At 40.8% G+C, this 13,231-nt stretch overlaps 1 protein-coding gene and 1 long non-coding RNA gene across 2 annotated transcripts in view; both read left to right on the top strand.

Moving 5' to 3' along the window:
- Nucleotides 1–13,231, top strand: part of LOC138976510 (uncharacterized) — a 445,777-nt gene that overhangs the window by 263,510 nt on the left and 169,036 nt on the right. The window lies entirely within an intron of this gene.
- Nucleotides 1–13,231, top strand: part of LOC138976948 (hillarin-like) — a 37,858-nt gene that overhangs the window by 6,972 nt on the left and 17,655 nt on the right. The window contains exons 2-5 of the mRNA XM_070349841.1: nt 312–512; nt 9,820–10,068; nt 11,193–11,564; nt 12,070–12,201. Of these exons, the coding sequence (XP_070205942.1) occupies nt 312–512; nt 9,820–10,068; nt 11,193–11,564; nt 12,070–12,201 (954 nt within the window). The remainder of the gene's footprint in view (nt 1–311; nt 513–9,819; nt 10,069–11,192; nt 11,565–12,069; nt 12,202–13,231) is intronic.

The raw sequence follows: 13,231 nt of genomic DNA, 5'->3' as shown, positions 1-13,231 counted from the left end.
ATCGTCACCAAACTTGGTGAACAGGTTCTATACATTCCTGAGACGGTCCTTACAAAAATTGGGACCAGTCAAACACACGGTTAGGGAGTTATTGGTGGATTAAGATTCTACAAGGACTTATAGAGGGACATATTAATGGTCAAAGGGAAATAACCTTCTCAGTTGGAGGCAGTGACAATGGTAAGGACGGGGGTGTTTTTCCTACCTCGGAGGAATTTCTTGTTTTATTCAATTCTGTGTAAGCTTTTGTTTGCATTGTATGAATACGAACTTTGTTTTCTTTTTGTCTATCTGGCAGTCTTGGTTTACAGCCTGTTCTGTTGTATCTAGTAATTAGTTACGCATATATACAGGCTTGTGTGTGTACATTTATGATTTGTAAAAGCTTCCCTTTATTACTTTGTTTGAATCGCCGCAAGCTTTATTTTGCTGTTAATTTCCCACAGATGGAAACCAACCTTGATGATCACTTCAATCATCACTCTCCGTTTTTGGATTCCAGCAGTGAAGAGGTTTCTTTTGCTCTTTGAGTTCCTGGCTCCCCCTTTTCTTTCTCTACCCAGCATAGCTTTATGTTCAAACCTAACATAATTGCATTGATATCAGGCATGAGATTTTCGAGGATACTTTTAGACAGAGATATGACTGAAGAATTTCAACAACAACAACACCATAGGTGGAATAATTTATAGAACGTTTCATAAATTACGATACAAAGAAAGGGAGGAAAAAAGAATCTTTCGACTTAATGTTTTGGGCATAGTTAATTAATCGTTCAATAAATTAACCCATCCTGAATTTCTATTTATCTATTTTTGTTTAAATTGTTTTACTTTAGAGCGTTAGCAGTCTATATGTATGTGTGCCTATACGATGTATTGAAGATCACAGTGTATTCAAATTTTGCGAGTTTTTTGGAAGAACTGAAAATGCCAAAATGTTTAGAAATATATAGAAAGCAAGAAGAATAGAAGGCAAAAAGACAGATAAAGAAGAAAATCTCATGCCTGATCTCATGTAGGAAGAACCATGTTTCTGATTTAATGACAAACCACATGATTCATCGAGATATGACATCATATGTATCAGGATGCATTATGTTATCATTCATATCAGGCATTGTACAAAATGTGAATCATACCGTCATGTTAAGGTTTGGTGACAACATCAATCGAACCGAATTCATTTTCAATTTCCCTTGTTACCTTTAATTGAACGTCCAGATCAATTTTTCATTGATCTTACCTCATTATCATTTCACCTAATTCATTTGTTTTCCATCGTCAGCATAAAATCAGAAACATGGCTAGATTCTAATTTGGTATTTAGGCGAAAGGTACCCTGTCACTAACTTGTTCTCGTTGCTTCTCCGTTTCTGTATTAACAAAACTTCAAATACTGTTCACTTTTCAGATTAGAAACAACATTTAACACAGTTTTTGGTCGCAAGCTAGCATTGCCCGTGCTTGAATCCTGTGAAGTATATGGAAGACATTTCTGAGCTGCTGCATTAGAATCAGAATACTTTTTTTATGCAATCTTTAAAACATGTTCTTGCACATTCTGAGGTAGATTTAGCCTCACAAACACACAGAGAATCACGCACGCGCGCAAACACAAGCAGCGTAGTCGTGGTGTCAAAATATCTATAGGTAATAACAAGCATCTGTTGTAATAGACAATGTATTTTGTACTACATGACATTGTTAGTGTAATTTTTTAATGCAGTCTGACGAAATTTCCGTGGGGAAGATTTGGCCTTTAGTAACATTCTGACTGATATATTGAGTAAAAAATTCCATCTCACACGGCAGAAATTAATATGTAAAGCGCTTAGAGAACGTCAAGCGCTATATAAATCGCCCCATACATACATACATACAATTGGGCGCGCACAGCATAGTACCAACACTCAATTCTCGTCGCAATGACAGTATGGTTTTGGTATTATACTACGAGTAGTATTTTTCAGCTTTCTATCAAATAGTTTCCCAAAGATCTCTTTGACTAAAAACTTATCTATGTCTTATTCTCACCACAATAATTATAACAAGCATTCATTACCAAGTAGGTCCTACTGCATGTACTGGGACTCAATAGCCCACTAACAAGGCTCAGAACACATGTATCGTTACCTGTATTATCACTATACCTTGAAACTGTCACGTGATATAATATATATATCTTAATTGTAAGTTAAAGCTAGCATTGAGAAATTAACACAGCAACAGGTAAACCTAGGTCTTTCTATTGCGAGCGGCACGACCTATTTACATCTGGACGGGGAACATAGAAGTACGTTTATTCACATACCCCCCCCCCCCCCCCCTCCCACACACACAAAATCATTTTGGTCTACATAACTGCTTTCTCTCTGTTTCTCCTTTATTGACAATTAAAAATACTCGACCAAAAAGTGTAAAAATAAAACAAAACAAAACGAAAAAGATACGAAGTACTTGATAACGAAATGTAATGGTCACAGGCGGGATTGGGTCGGCTTACGTTTGGCATGGGCAGGGAGATGAAATGGGTTGGCGGTGGGATTGTCGCAATGCTTACTTTGTCCAGGTCTTTTTTTTTTAATTGTATTTTTTTAATTACAAATATTTTCTCTTCAATACGCTTTGGTTTATTGCATGTTACGTATATATATACTTTACTCCATGTGTTTTCCTGACAAATATTTATACCTTGATGCTTCCTATGTTTGCTTCTGTATCTTCCTCTTAGTCTTAGTTACTGCATGCACATGCTGCTTCCTTTTTCCCAAAATGTCCCCCATCCAGAAGGTTGTATCTTTTTATTTAAAGCTTTTCCTCTTCAACATTTCTTGGTTTATTGCATGTTCCCTGTATATACTATACTCGGTATTATATCGTGATTTTGTGTTGTTGTATACCTTCATGGTTCTTGTGCTTGCTCCTGTGTACCCTTCTTGTCTGCTGAATGAACATGTTGTGGTACAGTAATCCTTTTTTTAATTTTTTTTTTAACTTTGTTCATCTTACCACAGTCACTTCGTTGTTTAGAGCTCATAATTATTTTCCACAATTCCACCCACCCAGTAGGCCTTCTTTTGACATTTTACATCTTTTAATTCAAAGTTTGTTTTCTCTCTTCAACAGTTTTTGGCTTAGTGTTAATTAATACTTTACTTGGTGTGATTTTGTGAAATGTTTTGATACCTTTATGCTCCTTGTGCTTACTTCTTCCTCCGAAAGCGGCGTGTGGCTGCCTAAATGGCGGGGTAAAAACGGTCATACACGTAAAATTCCACTCGTGTAAAAACACGAGTGTACATGGGAGTTTCAGCCCACGAACGCAGAAGAAGAAGAAGTGCTTGCTTCTGTTTCTTCCTCATAGTTATTGCATACGAGGGGCGTTCTGAAAGTGCTTAGAATCCAAGCTCCTGGCGATGCCTCACTATATTTACAATGACGTGACGGAATGCATACTGTAATCTTTCATCGGCGATGACACCAAATTTCATGTATCACGTAGACTTGTTAATTGGTTCCTCTATTTTATTTCAGCCATCTTTTTAAAGTTACAATCCTGCTAAATGGTTGTCGTTGTTGTTGTTGTTGTTGTTGTTGTTGTTGTGTTTGTTGTTGTTGTTGTTGTTGTTTTCAATTGTATGTTCCTTTTGTTGGCTATCATGATGGTTGAGAGTATGTGCTCAAGGTTGTGGGATTTGTTTCAGAATATGAATGTTGGTGTGTAGAACGGGATGTGTGTGTGTGTGTGTGTGTGTGTGTGTGTGTGTGTGTGTGCGTGCGTGCGTGCGTGCGTGCGTGCGTGTGTTTGTGTCTGTAACTGAATCTTTATGCCTACAACTTTACAAATGTAAGTTTTATCTGCGTCCGTATCTTCGAGTGTATTTTCGTTTTCAATTTGTGTAAGAACCCCAGCAAGACCCAGTCTCTCCTTACACGTACTGGGTACAAGGCCAAGGGTACACCTGAGTCTTCACTTCTTACTCATAATCACAAGTTATTTGAAAGGCATATCATGTGACACGAGGGCCGTGAGAACGCGCCTGACAGTAAGGTAGAATGAATGAGACATTGTACCTATAGCATGTCACATAGTGGCATTATTGTGTGTACATTAAGCTGCGTTGCAGCGAAAGAAAAACGCAGTCTATTATTACTACACGACGTCTGACCTGTTTCCCCTGTTATCTATTTCTACCTCCTTATGTGATTGTTTTTCAACTGTTCTATCCCCCACCCCCTCCTCCTCTCGTCAGTTCCCCAAACTGAGACACCCCCTCTCCGCCTTGCTCTCCCCCCGCCCCCCCCCCCCCCCTCTTCCCTGACCAACTTCATGAATATATAATACTATACAACCTTCTCCCCCACAAATATTACCTCCATACTTCAGTACTCGTTTGCATGCTTATCGGCAGTTGTTGCCCTCCCCCCCCCCCCTCTGCGGGCAAGTTTCAAACAGTAACTATAGACAAGTCTAAGCAAAAAGAGAGAGTGTGTGTGTGTGTGTGTTTGTGTGTGGGTGTGTTTGTGTTTGTGTTGTTGAAAATAACACCGCCCCGTGTCGCCTCGGGGCGAAGGTTATCAACACAAACGCTCTTCAGTTTTTCCCCACTACCGCCTGTTTACCTGTACGGTAGCGGGACTAATAGCCACTGTATGCTTCTCTCTCCTTTTGTTGTCGTTCCTCGCATACCTGTAAACACCCCATGACCTCGCCCCTTTCCACGCCAGTCCCTCCGACGGTCGTGTCTGTAACTCGGAACTTGACCCTCTTTAGCCACTACAGCGTAACGGTGGCAGCCATCTTTGATGTTTTTCAACACGGAAGTCATCTTGAGAGAGCGTAGAATGGTGGCTCTGTAGTTGTTGTTTTGATCTGTTTGCTTTGTGTAAGTGCATAACTGCGCGTGTGTTTTCTTCTGGCCCCGTTTGGAGTTAGCAAGGTGCGTGGAGTGGCTACAGTAGTAGGATCTGTAACTTTGGAAGCAAGCGCGGTTATATTTTCAACTACGACTGACGTTATAGTTCGAAACCTTCGGACTAAAGAAAAACATTTGAAGAAATCTGACTGACGCGAAACTGAAGTGAAACTGAATGTTGAAAATGCTCCAGTAAGAAACTAATGGTAATGCAGCAATTTTCTCTCTCAGCATAACTATATATTATTATGTTTAAAGACTATCAGAAAGGTGTGTAAGAATTTGGAGCAATAAACCGCTTCGTATGCTCTGTGATTCTGATAGTAACAGGCTTAATATAATTAAGCTGATTGTGCTTGACCTCTGAAAACGTGTGAAAATCGACGCCGGCCGCGGTCTAGTTGCGAAATGCCGCTTATGTAGAACTGTCACTCGTTGCCGGCAAGAAAAGCATGACAGCCCCTTGACCTTTCACAGGTAAGTGTAAGTGAAGTCGTGTGAAGTCCAAATCCATTCACTTGTTATATTATTGGCTGAGTAGCAGGTTATCCCTGTGGCCACTTAGAGTACATGTAATAGAGTGTAGAGGTTACCGGTCCAGGTGGGTCGCCCTGTCGAGGCCCCGGGAACACCTTGCAAATCCAACCCCGCTGGCCAAATCAAAGGCGGATGTCGGATCAAAAGGGATCAGCGTTAATCAGTTACGTGTGAAGAAAATCAAAATTGATTATGTAAACTAGAGCATAGTCAGCGTGAGTTTAAACACGGAGTGCAGTTTGGTTTGCGTTACCAAGAGCCCGCGCGAACTTTTATCTTTACTATAAGCTGCAAGGGCGAAACGGGCAAAGCACATCCATGAACTTTTGCCGACTTGATAGTAGGCCTACTTAATGAACGCTCATCTAAACAACAAACAAACAAAACACATAAGTTGCATTGGAAGCACACGTTTGAGCCTGAGCACCTTGTTAACGTATAGTCCTAAAGGGAAAGTCTCCGCTAGTCCTACAGGGAAAGTCTCCACTAGTCCAAAAGGGAAAGTCTCCACTAGTCCTAAAGGGAAAGTCTCCACTAGTCCTAAAGGGAAAGTCTCCACTAGTCCTAAAGGGAAAGTCTCCACTAGTCCTAAAGGGAAAGTCTCTACTAGTCCTAAAGGGAAAATCTCCACTAGTCCTTAAGGGAAAGTCTCCACTAGTTTTAAAGGGAAAGTCTCCACTAGTCCTAAAGGGAAAGTCTCCACTAGTCCTAAAGGGAAAGTCTCCACTAGTCCTAAAGGGAAAGTCTTCACAAGTCCTAAAGGGAAAGTCTCCGCTAGTCCTAAAGGGAAAGTCTCCACTAGTCCTAAAGGGAAAGTCTCCGCTAGTCCTAAAGGGAAAGTCTCCACTAGTCCTAAAGGGAAAGTCTCCACTAGTCCTAAAGGGAAAGTCTCTACTAGTCCTAAAGGGAAAATCTCCACTTCCTAATTTCCAGTTTCGAACAGAAAATGCTCGGGTGAGGTGGAGGGAGGGTAGAGTACTTTTTGCGATGCCCTTGGCCTTGGTGTGTTGTTTAAAGGTGGAATGACAACCTTTTGTTTTTAAAAGAAGCTTTACATGTCAGAAAACATGTTAAATGGACCTTTGGGCAGACTTCTTTCAATCTGAAAATCATAAGAACTGCATGCTTTTGCCCACAAGGTTATTAATTCAATACAAGAACTCGCTAATACGATGCAATTGGACACAGCAAAGTCAGTGCTATGTAATGCATCAGTTTTATGACGGTAAGAGAATTGTTCTGGGATTGTGGATATCTGAATGATCGAGCGATGTCCATACTCTAGATATAATCAGGTGAAAGGTCGCCTACTTGATATTCACAGCAATGCGCGGAGGGTAGCTGCTAAACTTTGTGCAGCTTGTAACTGAACACGGTCAAACTCTCTCCAACAAACAAATTAGTGACATCTAGCAAATACATTCAATTTGGAGGGGAAACACAGACGTGTGGTGTTGAGTTTGAAGATAAACTGTCACAGAAGCACGCGTTACTCTGTAAAGTACTGGAAACAAGAAAGGTCGTATTTCGAGTTCTAAAGGTCTGTCGGGTGTCAGCAGTCTGGGAGCTAAATGACACTGACAAAGTTTAAAGGGAAATTAAGCAGAGCAATTAAAGTAATGGGGTGGTAGGGAGATGGACTGGGTGTGTCAGTGTGTATGTGTGTGTTTGTGGGGGTAGGGGTAGGGGTGGAAGAAGGAGCAAGTGCTCGTAGTATGAAACTGCTGCCTCTGAGCTTGAAATGTAACCAGGGATCGTGTGAAAGTAAAGCCTGAAACATTGTTTTCTTGAAACGTGTGTCCTTGAAATGAGTGTTCTTGAAATCTTCATAGCTCGGTTCTTAGTTTGTCATTAGCAACAGCCGTGAAGAAATCGTTCCACAGCTGTGAGGATAGTTTCACAAAGGACGGAGGATAGAAACTACGATTTCAGAAAGTTTGACGGAGATTTCATAAAGTCAGAATATGGTTTCAGAAAGCCAGTCAAAGATTTCATGAAGTTAACGGTTCTTTTATCATTCAGACTACGATTTCAGAACGTTAGGTGGAGATTGCAAAACGTTAGGTGGAGATTTTACAACGTTACGTGGAGTTTTCAGGGAGTTAGATAGAGATTTGAGAAAGTTAGACTACGATTTAGAATATCAGACTACGATTTAGAAAGTCAGACTACGATTTAGAAAGGCAGAATACGATTTCAGAGCTTCAGACTACAATTGCAGAAAATCAGACATTATTCAAGAAATTCAGATTACGATTGGAGAAAGTCAGACTACGATTTGATAAATTCCGACTACGATTGCAGAAATTCAGACTACGATATAAGAAAGTCAGACTACGACTTAAGAAAGTTCGATGAAAACTTCAGAAAGGTAGACGCCATACTTTCGAACATGGCTAATACACAATTGGTACGCGTGTTTTGAAATCGAGTACCTGGTATACTCAATTCAGGGAACAACCCAAGACAACTAGATTTGAGTTCAGCGAAAAAAATAACCTGGACACATAATGTTCAGTTTGGTGAACGCACCACGGATGAATTGTGAAAACGGTCACACAGAACTCAGCAAAAATTGCAGGAAGACCAGTGAGGATTTGAGCTAGACATCTATTAATGAAAAATTAGATAAAATAACATAAAATAAGATACAAATAAAACAAAATGGGCAGCAGATCTAGACGATCCTCGATTTCCAGACTGTCGCCCAAGTCTGTGCAGAGTGAACGAAACACGATGGTGATGTTGTTGTCTTTGGATGACGTTCGTGATTTACTGGGCTATGATGTTGACACAGGCAGGTCACCATGGGTAAGTGCAGCCCAGCATGTTACTGGGATGTATTTGATTCGAAATGTGCCGAAAATGCCATACAAATTTCGGCAATTTTTGGAAATGTTCGGAGATTTCAGGCAGTCCTTGGCGACAGCATTCCCCTACTGTCAAAAAATTGGGCCATCCTGCCAAAAGGACGGCGACATTTTTGGCGATGTGATAGAAGTTTCGGCGTTTTGCAAACTGACGACGCCATATGAAACGTACCCCGTTAAATGTTATTGAAGATTTACGCAAACGAGCGTCTGATACTGATCTTGCGATGTAGAAGCTTGTTGGTCTGATTTATTAATGGGAAATAACAGCCATTGAATGTGGTGGAGGACCATTAAGCAATAAATGCATGTAGTTATACACATAAACGGTGACCGTGATGTGTGTGCATGCATGAGTGTGTGTGTGTGTGTGTGTGTGTGTGTGTGTGTGTATGTTTGTGTGTGTGTGGTAGGGGGGTACGTGCGTGCGTGCATGCGCGTGTGTGTTTCTTGTTGATGATGCTGTTGTTGTTTGTTGTTGTTGTTGTTGTTGTTGTTGTTGTTGTCTTTCATCGACGATGACACCAAATGTCATGTATCACGTAGACATGTTGGTTCCTCTATTTTATTTCAACAATCCTTTTGATGTCACAATCGTACTAAATGGTTTTTGCTTTCTCCAAATGTTGTTGTTGTTGTGTTTGTTGTTGTGTTTGTTGTTGTTGTTGTTGTTGTTGTTGTTCTTGTTGTTGCTGATGCTGTTGTTGTTGTTGTTGCTATTACTCTCCTGTATTAATGATTAGTATTATTGTCGCTTCGCAGCTTTTATTATCGTTTCCCTTCCCTGCGCAGTGTGTTATGGTTATGCATGAAAGCTTGCTTGTTTACGCAAAATACATTGTGCATGCTATAGTTCACCTTCATTTATCCCTCCTACCCTACTCTACCCCATGTCCATCTATAACATGAATATTTCAGTGCACTTGAGTAATATCTTTCTCACACAGAGATTATAAGTACCACAGTAAACTTTTAAAAAAGCACTTCCCTGTCGGGGTACCAGTATTTTATCCAGTTCCACCGCTTGTAAAATTCAAACTATGGCTATCTTGTTATGTATCCCGTCTACCCGATTAACATTAAATATTCCAAAGTAATTTATCGATTGTTTTGCTTGGATCCCGATTACGTGTACCACTGTGAAAAACTCTCTTCCCCGTCGTGGTTCAAGTATGTTCTCCTTCCACCGCTTGTTAAAATCGAACTATTGGCATCTCGCTCATGTTATTTTCCTGACGCACATAAACTATTCCCAAGTAATTTCATTTCTCGTAGTTCCCAGAGAACTACATCATAATTATATGACATTCCCGTATGCTTCCGGTTAAGCCATGACACATTGTTGCGTTCATGGCTTAACCGGAAGCATACGGGAATGTCACAAATGTATCCCTTCGTTCCTGTGAAGTAGTCGTGGAATTCTACACAAACTTCGACTTCCTGCGTATGTACTCGTTTATGTTTTAAATGATTGATGATTTTGCTTGGACACAGATTACGGGTACTACAGCAAAAAACGCTCTTCCCCCACCCGGTTCCAGCATCTCCCCCGTCCCCCGCCCCAGCCCCGCCAACAGCATGACGAATGTGACGTCACGCTCGATGAATGATACGTCACAATGGACGCACGCCTCGCCCAACGCGTCATACGACATGATGCCGCAGTCTTCGGCCTTGGCGGCCAGCTACGCCCACAGTATGAGGAACTTCTCGCATCCCAAACCCGTGTTAAAAAGTTTTGAAGTGAGTTTTGTCTTTGTTTATTTATTTAGTCACACTCTCATACTTGTGATCATCTTGATTTTTAAAATGATATTTTATGCCTACCAAACAAACACAGGAGCATGTGTTTTATGTCAACTTATGTCAAATGTTCTGTTTTTTTCAAGAAGTTCTGTCGTCATATTTTGTTAGTCATATCCCGCCATTCAACAATTCGGATGATTATGTGAGCACTTATTATAAGTTTCAAACTTGGTGTGCTCCTTTGCAAGCATGTTGTTGTATTGCCATCATGTGTGTGTGTGTTTATGAATGAAAGGTTGTTTAGACCAAAAGGTAAGGATATGTGTTTTCAGTCAAGATGTTTAAAAAGCAGTGTTTCGGTCAGAAACTTATGTGTATTTAAAGATCTGCCTTTGTTCTTCTCAAAACTGGGTTTATTGAATTCGAGCAATGTTGACGGCGTGACGTCACATTTCCGTGACCACACCTAGCCTTAAAAATGACCTTGATTTGACGGCATGTTTCACTTTAAGGCGTAAAAATGGTAGCTAAAACTGAACTATATTTCACTTTTTTCTTTTCTTTTTACATTAGTGATTTTTCTTGTTGTTGTCTTTGCCAACAAGGCATACTCTCATTTCGAGTTAATGTGCCGCGCGGTCAGGCTGATCTAGCGTGTGAAAGAGTGCGACCATTAGGTTGGAAAGTGGCAAGACATCCTGTTTGTATCTATTGTTTACTGACCTTCGATGGATTGATGAATGGATTGACTGACCTTGTGATGAGGTATGCTTTGACTAAGTTACTGATTCGTCGACTGGTCGGTTGCATTGGCCCTGTGTGGTATTCTTATGATGACCTGTTGACTGATTGGTTGATTAAAAAGTTACTCATTGGTTTATAGAAAAGTGATTGACTGACTGATTGAAAAGTCACTGATTGGTTGACAGAAAAATGAAACATGCTAGACTTTTCACGCTACAAAAAGTACAAATCTAAAAGTATCTCAATGTCACTGAAGCCAACTGGACCTTTGCCGTCTTATATTATCATACACTGGCACCTAAACCATGTTTGCCTTGAATAGTGTCTTTGACCTAAAGAACCCTTCAAACCTTACTTATTCAGTATTCTCCCCCTAGGACTTTGACACCACGGGAGTTTTCGAAGTGCAGCCTCTCCTCGAACAAAGGCACAAGGAAGAGCAGGAACGTCTGCTCCGCTTCTTAGCAGAGGAGCGAGAGAAGGAGATGAAACGCCTGGACGACACCATCAACCTGGAAAAGGAGAAGGCCGCTGAAGAACTGCTCAACAGTTTCGACCAGATGTCGCTGCAGAACTCGGTCCCGCGAAGTCTCGTGGAAGAGCGCGAGAGGATCGAGGATCACTTCCAGCACGTGCGAGATGAGAGGCTTCGCCTGGTGACGGACAAAATCTCGGCGGAGGAGAAGGGGCGCAACGGGAAAATGGTCGACCGCCATTGTCAGGAGATGCTCATGCTCATCGGAGAAAAGGTTGGTATTTTTTCTTATGTTTTTGCATGTCATATTTTGTTAGGGGAGGTTTTAGCGTTCAAGGGGAGAGCGATTCGTTTTGCTGTGGTTTTTGTTTAATGCTGCTTTTTTGTTTGTGTTTGTGGGAGATCAGTTAAGCCCACAGAAAATGTCACAGATGAGGGAAAATGTGGATTTCTCCTTGTGAAAAAATGTGTTGTCGTTTCTGCAACTTTTCTCTTTTTTTCCTTCTCTTCTTCTTCACCAATGCAGTAGAGAAAATAGTGACATTAGTTTGTTTTGTCTTCTTTTTATTTTCTTTTGTTGATTTGTTTGTTTGATTGTTTATGAGTTTCCTTGTTTATTTTTTTGCAATGATCGGAGACAGTTTTCTTTTTGTTCTGTTTTCTTTTCTTTCTTTCTTTTCTTTTTCTGTTGGGGTCTTTCTTATTGTCTTTTTCCTTTTTTACAGTCCTTTGTTCACTCGTTCGACTGTCCTTCATTCTTTCATCCTGTTTTAATTCAGGACAGAGAGGCAGACCGCAGTTCTCTGTACGATCACAGCATGAAACCCCCCGTGGAGACACCGGACTGCAAGAAATCCGCTCTCTACAAGTCGCCAGCCGTTTTTGAACACATCGACCTTAGGGCCATTGAGGTAAGGACATTGATTTTGTGTTTTGTGTATACATATGTGAGTTGGGGTGTTAATAAAACAATATATAGCTATTCTGATGAACACGTGGGGCAATTCGGGGGCTGTGATTGGATGGTCTCTTCCGATCACCAAAGCATAATGCTACGGAAGTCGGCCAATTTTCTCAATATCCAAAAGCATATTGTCAATAACAAAGACGGCATGGTTCCGGTTTACCCACCTGTACCACACGATGTTTCACTGATCGACAACAGCATACACTGACAACTTGAAATTCTTCTCGGGAATGTTTTTCAGCTTTACAAATGTCGATAGCATACCCTTTTCTGCTAACTTCCCGATGAAACAGGACTAAACCTATTATTTTCTGTCCCTAAACACCACAAAATGCCCAAAGTCGAAAGATGTAGTACAAACAGGGGAGTACAACGGAACGGCCGTTTTTGTGTGCCTGTGAGCTTAGTTCACAGTTGCCGACTGACACAAATTTTCGCATTCGGCTTTTCTTATCTCGTAACTCCACACTAAATACCCCACTTCCCCTCTGAAGTATTGATGTACAACCCATGGCACTAACATTCATGTAGTCGTTTATAACTGAGGTTGAAAAATTTGCTTCATGACGAGACAAGTATAAATGCCATTCACCCAAACTGGAAACGTCGCTGCCGTCTGCTCGCTTTGTACGGATTAGCTGTTCTCTTTTCCTCCCCTTGTTGCATCCTAGTTCTTCAGTTGTTTCTAGTTTTCCGTTGATGTTGTATTTTGGTCTTCTTCATAAGTATTCTTGTTCAAAATTTAAAACAACTCAAACTTCTTTTTGTTGTATACGAATGAACTAATAAAAAGCTGTTTAACAGTTGTGTTGTCAAATCGAGTTTTTTTCCAAAGTCAGTGTGGCGCCTGCGCAAAACTATTGCGCATAACTGAGAAACGGCGTCTGCTATCAAAACCTGAGATCAACGCATCGACGCAAAAACTGTCATTTTGTAAGTTTGGAACAACAAATCAAGGTCAGAACAGCTATATA

This window comes from Littorina saxatilis, linkage group LG9, assembly GCF_037325665.1.
Source record: "Littorina saxatilis isolate snail1 linkage group LG9, US_GU_Lsax_2.0, whole genome shotgun sequence".
Taxonomy (NCBI): Eukaryota; Metazoa; Mollusca; class Gastropoda; order Littorinimorpha; family Littorinidae; genus Littorina; species Littorina saxatilis.
This window is presented reverse-complemented; position numbering and strand designations above follow the sequence as displayed.